General features: G+C 28.6%; 1 protein-coding gene across 1 annotated transcript in view; it reads right to left on the reverse strand.

Moving 5' to 3' along the window:
* Positions 1 to 15754, reverse strand: part of LOC119682666 (Down syndrome cell adhesion molecule-like protein Dscam2) — a 93511-nt gene that overhangs the window by 15436 nt on the left and 62321 nt on the right. The window contains exons 8-15 of the mRNA XM_038096156.1: positions 13632 to 13751; positions 12131 to 13357; positions 11920 to 12075; positions 11166 to 11849; positions 10995 to 11103; positions 10758 to 10934; positions 10483 to 10649; positions 2053 to 2265 (exon numbers count right to left, since the gene is read on the reverse strand). Coding sequence (XP_037952084.1) covers positions 2053 to 2265; positions 10483 to 10649; positions 10758 to 10934; positions 10995 to 11103; positions 11166 to 11849; positions 11920 to 12075; positions 12131 to 13357; positions 13632 to 13751 — 2853 coding nt within the window. The remainder of the gene's footprint in view (positions 1 to 2052; positions 2266 to 10482; positions 10650 to 10757; positions 10935 to 10994; positions 11104 to 11165; positions 11850 to 11919; positions 12076 to 12130; positions 13358 to 13631; positions 13752 to 15754) is intronic.

Raw genomic sequence — 15754 nt, forward strand, 5'->3', positions numbered from 1 at the left:
TATAAAACACATGACTATAGTTAAGACAATATTTACAACATAATCTATTGATATATTTTCAAGAATATATAGATAGAGCAAAAAAGCTAAATATTTGAATAATAATTCTGTTGTAAGAAACTGTTCTAAGCATGGGCGTAGCCAGGAAATGAGGCAGGATGGACAAGAAACAATTTTTACAATTAAAAATTATATTAATAAATTATTTATATTAATGTTTTTAGACTAGACATAGGTTATAGGTAACGAGCGAAAGACCCTATATAATTGTCCGATGGATTATAAGTGCACAAATATAGGGTCATCGCTCTATATGCTCACTTAGCTATGTTCATGTTTATTATTATTCTTCACATAATGTTTAAATAATTTATTATTATATATCTGATATCTTTAAAAGTTTTTTGATATAGATTTTTATAGTCCTTTCATAATATTTTTTGAATTTCAACCAAAAAACTAAGTAAAAAGGATCATTTTTGAACGCTAGTATATATTAAGCATTAGACTAGTGTATAGTGTATATATCATAAATTGGGTATAGCATAGAAGTTCGTACATTAGACTTTATTATCAAAATATGGGAGGCTACTACATATATGTGTTATGATACTTGTATAGGTATATAGTGTAGAAAATGTATATAAGTTCAATGTTTTGAGTTACGGATACTTAATCGTATGTAGTGCGGCAAAATTGGTAGAACTTTTTATAAATCTGTCATATTATGTACATTAAGATGCTTTGAGTAGTGCTAAGTATCGCGTGTTTCTATTGATTGTGTGTGTTTATATTGGTTTATTGTTGGTACATATTTCGTATGTTGGAATAGATGTTTATGTATTTTAAATTATTAGTTTTAAATATCATTAATGTTAGAATATATATTAACCATGCTACATATATATTTATTTATATACATTATATTTAACAACTATTTATATTTAAATTTAAAAACAATCAAAATATTTTTTACCGAGTTTGAGTGACCATTTGCAAATTTACTTAAAAATTATAATTTATAATAATATAAAAGTGAACAGCGGTAATACCATTTTTAAGATTTCACATATAGGCAGCTAACACAGCAAAATTAGTAGAAATACCGTGAAATCTTGAGATTAAAGATGCCAAAAATCAAAGATCCAAAACAAAATTTTGTATTTTATTAAAGGTCCAAATAAGCTTTAAACTCTTCGATTTAAACGGAAAGAGAATGGGTCTGAAAGAGATCAGTGAAAACACTGCAATAACCTACACATTATGTATAGAAACACTAACTAATCACATTTTTTTCGTAATAAAAGTGTAATTAAAATCTTTAAAATAAATAATTCGTTTTTAGTCTATTATTTTTAATACACGCTGTATGGTTACTTTCTATAACAAGGTTGTCGTCAATTTGAAAACTATTTGATATTAAGGAAGTCTCAATGACTAATTATACTGTACAGGTGCGTTCACATATCAATTGATCAATATCCATACTATTGAGTACTGTGCTTGTACTTAATAGAGACCATATGTTATAATATCAAGCAGCTGGGCAAAGTCTATATTTCTACAAGTATTTCGCCAGTATGCAATGCCATGTAGCTTGAACGGTTGTATTATATAAAAAAATGTTGGTACTAAAGTGTCGAAAGTAAATGAGAAATCTTACTTTAACTAGCCGCTTCTGTAGCTTCAATACTATATACTATATGGCTTACACTGCAAGCGTGAAGCATAAAACTTGTGCAAGTTGCTTGAAAAGTGATTGGACTCTATGAAACTTTTGATTTCGTGTCCCTGTTAGATCTAGAGAAATATTTTATTTGATATTACTATATAGAATTATTTCGTGTAGGTAAAACCACTGTTCGCTTATATATCATTTGTTAACCATTCTTTTCGAATATAAAAACAGAAATAAAATTTTGAAATAAAGTATTCGATGCATGAAACATCAATAATAAAGCTGAAATGTTTTCATTTAAAAATTCTATAAATAATTAATGATAACTAAATATTCATAAAGGAACATAACTAAAAAGCGCACAGATAACCTACAATATACATCCTTTTGTCCACCGCGTAAATCATCCGCACGACGTCTGGAGAGCGCTACACATACAACAAGTATACCCACCGCAACAACAATTACAGTAGCGATCAATGGCACCATAAAATTCAAATCTAACCATTCTGGCATCCATGCTGGCAAACGTATGCGTGTGTGTATATTTCCAGAACTTTGACCGTCATCCAATGGCGCTATTGTGCCTGTTTTTAGTAATATTAACGCGACACGCAACGCATCATTTTCGAATTAAGTTTCGATTACGATTCGAAGTTAGATAATTGATAACGAATGTCAAAATAATTTGGTGTTATACAAACCGTTTTCACAATTTCATTCAATTACAAGCATATTTACGTGTATTACGTGTATTTATTGTAAACAAAAATTTGCATGCATAATTTGTAATTTCGAACAAAGGAATTTTCGAAATTTTCGAAATTTTTATGTTTTTGTTTTTTGTAATTCATAGCCACAAACATTAAAACCGTTTAATGATGCATAACGTTATTTTTGAACATAATACAGGATCATTTCGAAATCATAATGGATAGTAAGTAATTTAAGCGGGTAATCGAATAGTAAGAGAGAGAGCGAGAAAAAAAGAGAAAAAGAAAAGAATATGTTAATAAAACTGTTTTATACCTTTGTGATGATTGCCTTTGCTACGTAGAATACAAATAACAATTATTGCTATGATTATAACAAGTAGAGCAGCTACCACCGGCACAACTAAATTTAAGTTCGAAAGTATGATGCGGATGGTATCCTCGGCAGTTAATTCGGGTAAGTCACGCGAAGGTGCAATTGTGCCTGTAACAACCAAATGTAGCGTACATGTTTGCTTTATGCTCTTCTTTTCAAATTTTTTTTTTTTTAATTTTAAAATAGATATTTCATAGGTTTATTTCGCTTTATAAATTCTTTCTTTTTATTTAAATTTTTAACTGAAATTTCGAACATTACCTTTGTACCTCATATTTCGAAAATACGTATACACAAATTTACAAAAGAACGATAATAGTAACATAAACTAAGTCGAAAATTGAAAATTAATTCGAACAAACATTTTTAACAGTATAAAATAATTTATAATAGAGTTAAAAATTTTTTTAAAGAACCGTGATATTAACAATAATAACAGGCAAACTAGTGTAGATTATTAGAAAAATAACTATTTTATATATATGGTAGAACATATAAAACTTTTATAATAAGATTATTCACTAAAATTATTTAAGTTAGTTTTGATCAATAATATTTTTAATAATTATTTATATTATTTATGATATAAAAATGTAATGATCTATGTAATCTTATAAGCGAAGTTTTTAAATTTAAAATAATACCTTAAGTATTACACTATTCATAAAGTATATAATAATGGAGATGAATTCGAACAAATATTCGAAAGCCATGAAAAAGTGTTTTGATATAAAATGTGTTGATGTATGTAGAAAACATATGTGATGAAATTGTCTGAATGTTATTTTCAAAATGATGGTATAAGTAATGTGATAATGATTCAAATTAATGGAAAACATAAGAAGTTCATATAAAAATGTGTTATAAAATATTAAATACAAATATTGCAGACGTCCTTAGGTTCAGAAAAAAGAAAGAAAGAAAATTTCAGAAAAATTCAAAGAAATTTAAAGTCGAACTGTGAACTCAATAAGAATCGGATTTAATTTGATATTTAAATACATCTAAGGTCTTTTTATACTTCCAAGGCAAATAACATAAGAAAAAAATGAATCTTATAAAGACAATAAATAAGAAGGAAAGAAGATAATATAATTACAACAATAACAACAGACAATAACTACTACCCATGCAACAACAGCTACAATAGCTGTTGGCGCACTTTTTTAGATGGTCGCGTGTTGAAGAAACTCGAGTATGTTTGAATTCGAACATTTGAATCGAAATCTTTAAATGTTCGAAATTATTCGACTTACGCCTTGTTTTCACTATGTCATTTTAAATGGCAATTATAATTAACTGGTGCTTCAAATGCGTTTTCATTAACTGAGAGGAATGCGAATATAGCGAGGTGTTACTCCGGCATCGAATCGAATCGAAATCTTTAAATGTTCGAAATTATTTGACTTAGGCCTTGTTTTCACTATGTCATTTTAAATGACAATTATAATTGACTGGTGTTTCAAATGCGTTTTCATTAACTGAGAAGAATGCGAATATAGCGAGGTGTTACTTCGCCATCGAATCGAAATCTTTAAATGTTCGAAATTACTTGACTTATGCCTTGTTTTCACTATGTCATTTTAAATGACAAATGCGTTTTCATTAACTGAGAAGAATGCGAATATGACATCATATGACTACCCGATTTCATTATACTGACAACATCAATATTTCATATTATTTTCAAACATTTTCATGAGGTTCGCTGTGTATGAGTATTTTGCATACCTGAACATAAGAAAATACCGCAAGTTTTGTTCAGCTCGATTAATATTTGAAACCCTCAGTGATGCTTACTATAAGCACCGACTATAAGCAAAAATTTTTTAAGTGAGGTCACTTAAGACATCTTCAACTTTTTTTATTTCTACTATAAGTGGAAAAAAAATTTAAATCAGTAAAATTAAAATACTTAATAATATCATCGTTCATAATAAGTAAAGAAGAAAAAGATTTGGAAATTTATTCACCTCAGACACATTTGATCCAATTTATATATACAAGAGGTATATTTACAATATATTAAAGATTCATACATTAGTTGTTCAAAATTTGTAAATGATAGATTATTAAAAGCTATATATACTTTATGAGATAAAAAGCATTAAAACTTCTAGAAACTTTTAAAAACTTCGCATAAGCATATATGTATGTAATTTTGAATTAATATTATAAAATATTATATGTACTAAAATATTTTTAATTATCGTACTTAAATGCAATTTGTTTTTTTATTGGTTTAAATAAATTTCATCGTTTTCAGCTAATATCAAAAAGAAACTAAATTAACTCATATGCCAAAATTTTATTTTAATTTTAGATTTCTATATGTAATTAGTTTTAAAGCAAAGTAACTGCGTTAACAAGATAAATATATATAGATATGTTTGAGTTAATTAACTATCAAAATTAATTTTATGCGAGTATGTAATTTTTAGTAACATTCCTTAGCATTATCATTATTTTTTTAATTAGTCTTTATATATTAAAAACGCATAAAAACAAAAATCAGTTTTGATGTTCTGAAATGACGAGCGAACGAACTTTTTAATTATAACAAAAACTAAATTTAATAATTTATAAATATATAAAATTTATATATAAACTAATATTAACTAAATTGAAATGAATGAAAATGTAAAATTTAAATTAATTTAAAAAACGAAATAAACTTATTTGTTTTGATCATTTTCAAATTTCATATTCCTCATGAACGAATGATTCTTCGTCTGAATCCTTTGGTTGTTGCAGGTACAAATTTCAATCACTGATTTTTCTCAGTGTTTTTGTATATATTTTTAATTTGATATTTTAAATTTAATTTCATTGCTTAATATTTTTCTTAAAATTTTTTTAAAATTAAATTTTTAACTATTAATTAATTGATTTAAATTCTGGTTTATAAAATGAAAATTGTATGCGTTGGATTTTTTCGGTGAAATGCTAATTAATAATTTGATTTACGAAATATAAAAACTAATAAAAATGCATAAAAATATGATATAACAACTAAAATATAATAAATTTTGTTATTTATTTTAAGTTTAAGTTTTACAAACCAAGTTATTTTATACTAAAAATAATTTCTTATGAATATAATAACGTGTTTACTTTTTTACAATAGTTTTTTTTTTTTAAATTTAATGCAGAAAAGTTGAAACTAAAATTTGTACTTTTCTCTCCGGTCTTTTTTATTTTACTTGCCAAATCTACTTTACAAGTTAAACGAGCTGTATTTTGTGCTAACGACAAATGCATACTAATACTTGTTAATATAGGTCATACAGCCATCATAGTGCCATTCTTCATTCCCCATTCTCCATTCACCATTTTTACTGTTTATAGATTCGAGTCCATCATCGTTTTTTGATACGTTTTTGTGTTTGTTTTGTTATCCTGTGTTATTTTGGTGTGCTTTAATGCTAGTAATCTGATCTCTACTTTATTAATTTAGAGAGTAGTAATTCTGAGTCGTAGACCCATCGATTTTGGAATTCATGTACTAGTAGATGTAGTTAGCGAATGAGTTCACAATGTTATTGATTAATTAAGTTGTTTTGTCCATATCTAATAAAAATAGAATATGCGTTCCAATCTCCGAATCCGGTTTAACTCATTTGAAGTATATATTTTACTTGAGTTTCAGTTTGGATAAATTTTTATATGATTAATTAAATATTACTTAACATATTAGTACCTATATGTTTTCCATTCAAATATATACAATTACTTATTTTTAAATATTACAGACACCAAACAATACATATATTTATAGCATAAGTTTCTTATGTAAAGAAAATTTAAATGTCTAGTTAACAGTAATCAAGAAGAATTTATTTACTTTTCAAAATAATGTTTATACATATTGCTAGTAGCAGTGGCGTAACTACATTTTTTAGGCCTGTAAGCAAATTCTAACTAAGGGGCCCCTACCAACATAGTAAGACGCCCCTCTTTTTATACTCTTTACACGAAAAAATGTGAAAAGGATATATAAGGTTTGTCAAGATTTTCGTAACGCATTAAAGGAAACGTCGGAAATATCATTAAGTATATATCAGTACAATATATATATACTTTTTCAGTTCAAACTACTCTCTCAGCTTTTGAACTCTTCGAACGAAACTTTACACACATACTTTTCGGGAGCCATTTGGTTTGATTGAAATTGGACGTCTATTTCTTGTATCTGTGATATAAACTTAACAATCGGATATGAGGTTTCTCCGTTTTTAATAAAGGTATTCAAATGAAATTTGGTGTATACAGTACTGATATTTGCAAAAGACAACGTACAAAATTATTTTCAAATAGGTTTAAATCTAGATATAGCTTCCATATAAGTCTCTCGATTAAGACACATATTTTTCTTAGAAAAACTTTTTTATTTTATAAATAGGTTTAATATTTTATTTGAAGTACATACATATTATGTACTTTAAATTTAAAATTTACGTATCTTTTATAAAATGCAATATGAAGTTAATCCAACAAAAAACGTTTCGTCCCACTTTTGAGAATTTATTAAAAATAAATACAATGAATACAAAAATTTATAGTGGGGCCCCCTAAATTCGGGGGCCCGAAAGCGTTGCTTCCAGTTGCTTCCCTGTAATTACGCCACTGGCTAGTAGGGAATATCCTTGAAGGGCATAAGCCTTGTTCGACACTGTACTTATTGTGCTTGAAAAGGGTTTATACAAATTTGTCGCAGAGTAATTTGTCAATATCAACCAAAAACTTGTTAACTTTAACAAAAATAATTAATGAAGGCAAATCCAGTATTTTGTGCCAAAGTTCGTAAACCTTAGGAACTGATATTTATAGGTCTTAGGAACATAGTATTTAAAAAAAAATTGGTATAGAATAAAAAGTTTCGTTTATAATGTTTACGGAATAATGATACGGAATGTCAAAGAGTCATATATTCAGGAAGGATATTAATTTAAAAAACTTATTATTTAGTAAGTAGTTTATCTAACTATCTAACTACTAGATCTAGTAAAGTACATCTAATTATCTGACAACCAAAACAAAAAGGTTAACTTTTAAAGTCCGATCAGTTGAAGTGTACGGTATTATAGAAGGCGCCATAAATATAAGAGAGGCTCCCTCATAGAAAGTGGGATGGATTGATGTCAGTAAGAAATAGAGATGAATAAAGGAAAACAGGTTTAGGTTCTTAATGTATTATCAAAATGTAAAAGAAAGGTGTATATAGATTCTGATCAAAAAAGCACGAAAGGCCTATTTTTGAATTGCCGCGCTTATCCAATCGGTAAATTTTTTTATTTTCACGCTGGCAACACTATTATACACATTCTGTCAAAGTTTAACGCATATCGTACGATTAGTTCCTGTTTGGCGTCTGTACAAAAAGTCGAAAAATTTTCGTGTGGCGATTTTTATAATGGATCAAAAATTAGAACGTGCGTGCATCAAATTTTGTGTTGCAAATGGATTCAAGTGTGCCGAAACTGTTAAAAAAATGTTAAAAAAGGCCTTTGGTGATTTGTGTGTGTCGCAACCACGAGCATACGAATGGTTTAAAAGGTTCAAACACGGTCGTACAAGCTTATACCATGATGAGATCCCTGGCCGCCCAACAACTTCTGTTACTGAAGAAAACATTGAATCGGCGAAGCAGATCGTGTTGGAAAATCGTTGTGAACCGATTAGAGAGATTGCAGTGTTGTTAGACATCTCATATGGATCGGCCGAACACATTTTAACTGATGTTTTGGGTTTGAAACCCTTTGCTTCTCGGCTGGTGGCAAAAAAGCTGAATTTCATTCAAAAAAGCAGCAGATTATGGCCAAAAACTCCACCAATATCATTAACCAAGCACAGTACTCTCCAGATATGGCCCCGTGTGACTTTTTCCTCTTCCCCCAACTCAAATTGTCATTGCGAGGAACGCGTTTTCAGACCATAGACCATTTTTCGACTTCTTTGTATCGACGCTAAACAAAAACTAATCGTACGATATGCGTTAAACTTTGACAGAATGTGTATAATAGTTTTGCCAGCGTGAAAATAAAAAAATTTATCGATTGGATAAGCGCGGGAATCACAGTTCCCGTCAATAAGTTCTTTTTTGATCACAAGGTAAGTGTAAATATGCAGTCATATCTCAATTTTATTTACAAACTATTGACAAAAAACAAATATTTAGAGCTATTCGATTTAAATTCGTATATTCGTACTCACTGAATGATTCGAATAGCAAATCAATTGAATGATATTGACAGTCTTCATTTGCAAACATTTTTATCAATTTATCAATTTGTAATATATTTTTTGATGATCGCGTTTTGATTACGTACCAATTTAAAATCTATAATAATATTTTTAAATAAATAATTTAATTTTAACTTAGTTGTCACAGTCACTATTTTTTACAATAATTAATACACACATTATTTTCTAATTCGAAACTAACTATTTTTAAATACATATTACACATTTTAGCAGCTATAATATATATACGATTTAAATAATAAAATTAAGTTTATGATATTCCTTACAAATATACAAGGGATACATAGTATAAAATTACAAACAATTTGCTGACATATATTTACATTTTAAGGACTGTATACATTTCTTTTTTTAGCTGTCTTTTAAGCATTTCTATATCAATATAAACAAAGGTCTCCACAGATTTTCAGTATTTTATATATTTATATGAATATATATGGGATGTATTATATTAAATTATAATATTATAATATTTATACACAATACATTTTTTATGTATTTTTTTACTTTGATTTAGGATTTAGCATATTTCATATATCTTATATACGAGTATATAGTTAAATAAACTTGGTTCATAAAACTTTACTTTCAGAAATAAATAGTAAATAAAGTTTAAATAAAGAAACTATTTTATACTAATTAATAAATGATAAAATAATAAGTTTAAATACATTTGATTTGTTAATTTAACTACAAAATGCTGCTTTAGCTATTTTACTTTCGTTGTGTGATAAAGGTGATTTTGGTTGTGATTTGGTGGTAATTTCGGGGATTGAGGATAAAAACAAATTGCATTTACGCAAGAAAACTATTAAGTTTTTTTTTTTGTATTAACAACGATTCATTGCAACTATTTTCTAAAAATGTATAAAATCATAAATTATATTTATAAGATTTTTAGTATTTTAATTACATTAATTGGCCAATTGTAAAAAATTGAACTGAACATTTGAGAAAAAGCGTAAAAAATAATACTTGAAACTTAAACGAAAGTGCACTTGTAATAATAAAAAAACAATAATTAAATTATATTTAATATTTGAAAAGCAAGATACACTATAAAAAATATTCAATCAAACTTTATATACAGAAAAAGCAGGCGTGGCTATTTTCTCTTAGAGTTTTTTACTTTCAACGTAAAACAATTTCTTGTTATTTGTATGTAGGCAATGTTGTGAGCTATACAGATTATTTATACTTAATACTTTATCTACATTATGATTATTTTATATACACATATATACATACTTATGTATATTTATTTGTTTAAAAATTTATTTTCTTTGCTATTTTGACAGCCCCTAACATTGCCTACTCTTTACGTAGTTTTTATGTACAAAAGCAATGTGAAATTATAGTTAATATTTTGTATATCACTTTTATATATAGAAAATAATTTATATATAAAACATTATATACAATTTATTAATTGGAAAACAGATCATAAATACCTCCAGTTACAGTTAATGTAGCAAAATCATACTCAGCAACGGTGAAACCAGCTGAGTTATGCGCTGTGATGCGTAGATTATACCAGGTTGCAGGTTCCAAGTCCAAGACAACATAATTGTTATCAGGCTTAACATTATTTGATATTTGATTCCATTCAATTTGGTCACTAAGAAAATATTTAAATTGGAATACAATCATAATAGAATAAGAATAAATAGAATCTTTAATAATGATGTGGTTTTTAAAGAGATATTCAGCTTTTAGGCATTCATACCGTTTTTTGTTTTCTACCACGAAGTGCGACATTGGGCAGCCACCATCTTTCCATGCTTTAAAGTGCAATGAAACCGAGTTAGAGGAAACTTCAATGAAACGTGATTTTTCTGGTAATTTTGGCTTGTATCCTTTGGTCCGTGTATTTAAAATATCAGAAGCTTCACCAGCACCAATACTGCAAAGAAATCAAAACATGATATATCGATAATAGGTTTATGCGTATTCAAAAACTTACTTATTGAAACCAGTTGCATACACCTGATAACGTGACCCACACAGTAGACTATCAATAGAGAACTTTTGTGCATCAACAGAAACCTCCGCAGTTTCCCATTCTCCGAATTCTATTAGGCATATTAAACATTAATGCAGAAAATATAAAACAATTTTAACATTAGAATCATACCTGGTTTATAGTGCAGAGTATATCCATGAAGTGGAGCAGTATCACCTTCATGTGGTTTCAATTTAACAGTCAACGAATCAGTTGTTGTGGCTGAGAGACTAACTTGAGGTGATTGTGGTGGCGCTAAAACAATTAACTTATGTGTTATGGAGTCCTTAGCGATCGAGTTTTCAGCATGGCAACTGTAATCACCAGCATCTTGACGATTAACAGATTTTATCAACAGCGAACCATCATTTAAAATGCGCATACGATCGTTGCCACTGAATTCGATGCCCTTAATTTTCCATGTGATGTCAGGTTGTGGTGAACCTACAGCCAAACAAGGCATTTTTGCATCTTCCTTAAAAGTAGCTGTGAATGTGTCATCGAATGAGGCAATCTTGGCTGGAACTTGATCACTGGGCATAGCAACAATACTTTTTGAAGGTTGACCTTCGCCAATATTGGTACTAGCGGTAACCCAGAATTCATAAGGTTTATTCTTCTCTAGTTCAGTAGCTTCGAAACTCATTTGATAATGTGGTATTTTTTGACTCTTAGCTTCTCCATCGGCTCCTTCAACTTTCGAATAGACTGTATATTGCTGTATAATTCCATTGGGTTGTGCTGGTGGACGCCATGAAACTAAAATAGCAGCATGACCCATTACTAGTGCTTTAACATCGGTGGGGGCCTCAGGTACTGTAAGTGCATTGTATGTATATATGTAGAAAACATTGTACATAATTATATTAATTTAATTTAATATTACCATCAGGTTCGGTTTGGCAGTGTATGGGTGCGCTACGTACACCATCTCCGCCAGCAGTTGTAGCTAAAACTTGCATTGTATAGTTGGTGTATTTCTTTAATCCATGTAAAACGGTATCAGAGGAAGCAGTCTTTTTGTAGTGGCGTTTGGTTTCATCTAAAAAAAAGTATTAAATACGGGAAAAAAACAAATATAGTATATAATCACTTACCATACCACTCGTCGCTGGGGGCATATACAACTTTGTATGTCTTGATAACACCATTTGCAGATTCCAATGGTGGACTAACCCAACTAACGCGTATTGTCTGTGAAGTTAGAGTTGTGCAAGCAGTGTCGCTAGGTGGTTGACTGGGTGTGCCTTCAGCAGTAAATTGTTTCTCTTCATCACTCATTGGACCAGCACCAATTTTGTTAAACGCCTGTATAACGACCGAGTACTGTGTATAAACGCGTAAATTACTGAGTTCCAAATTATGTTCTTTGCCCTCTTCAGTTAAGAAATTAACAGTTTCGAAAACAAAAGATGAATTAGTATTTGATAGTTTATAACCCACGTAGTATCCCAAAATTTCACCATTCCATTCTGTACGCGCTGGTGGTTTCCAAGTTACACGCAGTGTAGTCTGATTGACTGGTTCAACTTTAATATTTTGTGGTTTTCCAGAAGGTGCTTCTTCGGCAGTGATGATTGTTACAGCTTCGGATGATTGAGATGAACCAATTGCATTTTCGGCGACAATTCGAATATTATATGTGGTAGCTGGACTGAGTTTTTGTACTTGTGCTTCAGTTGTGTGTCCGGGTACCATAACACGATCGATCTCATCCCAAGATGCACGAGAGCGTTTAAATTCGATGATATAACGGATCAGTGGGGAATTACCATCATAGGGTTGTGCCCAGCTTAATTGTACCGATCGTCCAGATTTATCTAAAACTTTCAAGGCATATGGCATTTCGGGTACTTCTTGTATAATCATATTAATGTTAGCATCGTCGGAACCGAAAGCATTCGTAGCAACACAAGTAAACATAGCAGAATCGGAACGCTCAGTGCGTTTGATTGAAAGACTTGACATAACACCGGTTGAAAGAATTTCCTCGCGTATAGTATAACGGTTATCGTTCTTGGGGTCCAAGCGCATATTATTCATATTCCATAAAATGCCAATAGGTTTTTCGCCTTTAGCTTCACATTGCAAGACAGCAGGTTCGCCGCGGCGTGCAGTTTGATTACGCAGTTTTTCAGTAAATTCTGGTGGTGCTTGTACACTGATCATAATAACAGCTGATAGACCAGATCCAATACCATTGATAGCTTCACATAAATAGTAACCTTCATTAGTTTTTTGTATATTATCGATGTGTAAAGTGCCTTCTTCAACACGTATATTATCGTTTTTCTTAAGATCTTTATATTCTCCAGGGCTATCACCTGATAAAGTAAATTTTGATTTTATTTTTACTAATATTAATGTACAATATAAACTAATTGACAATAGTACAGTGGTTGTTTATGGTAAAGTAATATTGTCAAAAAAAATTAAAAGAAGTTATTAGTAGTTAAAACTAAATAAATTAATAGTATGAGGCTTTAAACAATTTATTTCGCTTAGTTTATTTATAATAAAATATATGATAAAAAATATAAAATATATGATAAAAGTATATGCTCGTATATATAATTTGTAATTTTTCGTATGACTTACCAACTGCTTTCTTCCATGTCACTTGTGGTTTTGGAAAACCGTCAGCCTTACATTCAACTTTCGCATCTGATCCTTGTGCGAAGGCTTTGTCAGTCGGTTCCAAAATCCATCTTGGTGGTACTGTTGTTTTAATTTCCATTTATTAAATAAAGGATATAGAAAAAATAATGAATTAGTATATTGTTACGGAGACTAAGATATTCTACATTATTTTTGCATGCGGAAAGAAGAGTAAAAACTCTGAATCGGATGGACGGATCAACAGAAGGATATATGAAATGGATATTTAAAATTTAGTACATTTGTTTTTATTTTCATGTATATAATACCATTTCATATTTCCTTATTGTACTTACAGAAATACTGATGTGAGGTAAGATATTACTCTGCTTATAATTAAGTCATTTATCAATAAAATTATTTGAATTATTATTTTAATTTTTATTTTCTTATAATAAAATGTGATACATCTGATTTTTTTTTGTTTATTTGGGTTTTCTTAAATCTATATTACTATCTTATTTTTGTAACTATCCCTTGCGAGTATCTAAATTTAAAATTTAGTAAATTTTATTTTTTATTTGCTAATATTGAATTTAATTTTATATGTCTTTATACATCTATAATATTTTTAACAAAAGTCTCTTATAAAGATATGTATTCCATTGGGTTTATTTCATATAGCCTTTAAATGATATTATCTTCAAGAAAACCTTCTTTAAGGAGGAAAAATCATGTATTGAGTAATTTGTTCGGTTTGGTATATTCGACTGTTTTCAACGAAAGATGCTAACAGCAGATATGTTGACTTAGAGTTAAAGAACACATATTCTCGCTGATAATGCTGTTGTCTAACGTATAAATATAATGTTTTAAATATTTCTCACAAGGAAGACGGTACTTGAAATAAGTTGACCTTGCTGTACATTATTTTATAATATTTATTTTATGAGATATAAAACCTAGATACAAAAACCTATAAAACCTATTTGAAAAGTGAATTTAAATTAATATTTAAAGATCTTTATAGCACATATTTGGACGATATAGAAACTCGTCAAATATCCGCATTTATGAATGCGTTCAGATGGGTATATGTGTAATATGGGTGGAAAAAAAGTAATTAGAAAAGCTTTTGTCTATCTACCTTTATAATTTATTTTATATATATATATACTATATATATACACTATAAAATTTGATAGTGTTTTTATTCATCACTATATTTTTAGTGAAAATATATTGTTTTTTCTGAAAAGCAAAAAGTAATAATTCTTTTATTTCATTCTTTTTTACAATTGTATTTTTTAATATTGAAATGGTTTATGAAGTTTTTTCCTACAAAATTTTATTCAATTTTTTATTAAATTTTATTTTATTCACTTTTATGTTTTCGTTTTTTGTGTGTATAGCTGGTACTTTGACTGTCGTTGTTTAAATTGTATTTCATTTAAACATAAGAATGCCCACATGTAGGTGAGATCTGACTATAATAATTTCTGTTCTAGTGTCTATAGTAAATGTTGTTAAAAATCGTTTGATTATTATTATTTACTTTATCAAAATATAATTTCTTTTATTATAAGAAAATTAATTATTAATTATTTCTTTTACTTATTTTACTGATTAAATGAAATAATTATTTCAAAAGTAACGTCAATATTTCTGTAAATATGTATTTTACATTAATAAATTGGTACGAACTACAACAAAAAAGCGTTTACAAACAAATATTAATCAAATTAAATTTAACAAGGACAACAGAAAGCTGTGTTTAATTAAAATTAAAAATAATAAAACTTAAATTTAATTATTTGATTATATATATGTATATAGTATATTTAGGCATGCGTTAAACGAAGTGTTGCCTGGTGTGGAAATATGAGTAAGAATATTTTAGTGTAATAATTTTAACCCATACCAGACAACAATAGTTAGACTTCGTTCATATACAAATGAGGTTTTTAATGAAAATGATATATAATAAAGAGAGGATGTTTAAGGATGGGACAGGATTAGATGGGATTCATTTTTATGCGGTGAATGGTTGATATGCTTCTCACTGGCATATAATATTCTAACCCATCACAAAAGTATTAGCAAGTTTTAGTAGTTGCATTGGT

Source organism: Teleopsis dalmanni, chromosome 2 (genome assembly GCF_002237135.1).
Source record: "Teleopsis dalmanni isolate 2A chromosome 2, ASM223713v2, whole genome shotgun sequence".
In the NCBI taxonomy this organism is placed as follows: Eukaryota; Metazoa; Arthropoda; class Insecta; order Diptera; family Diopsidae; genus Teleopsis; species Teleopsis dalmanni.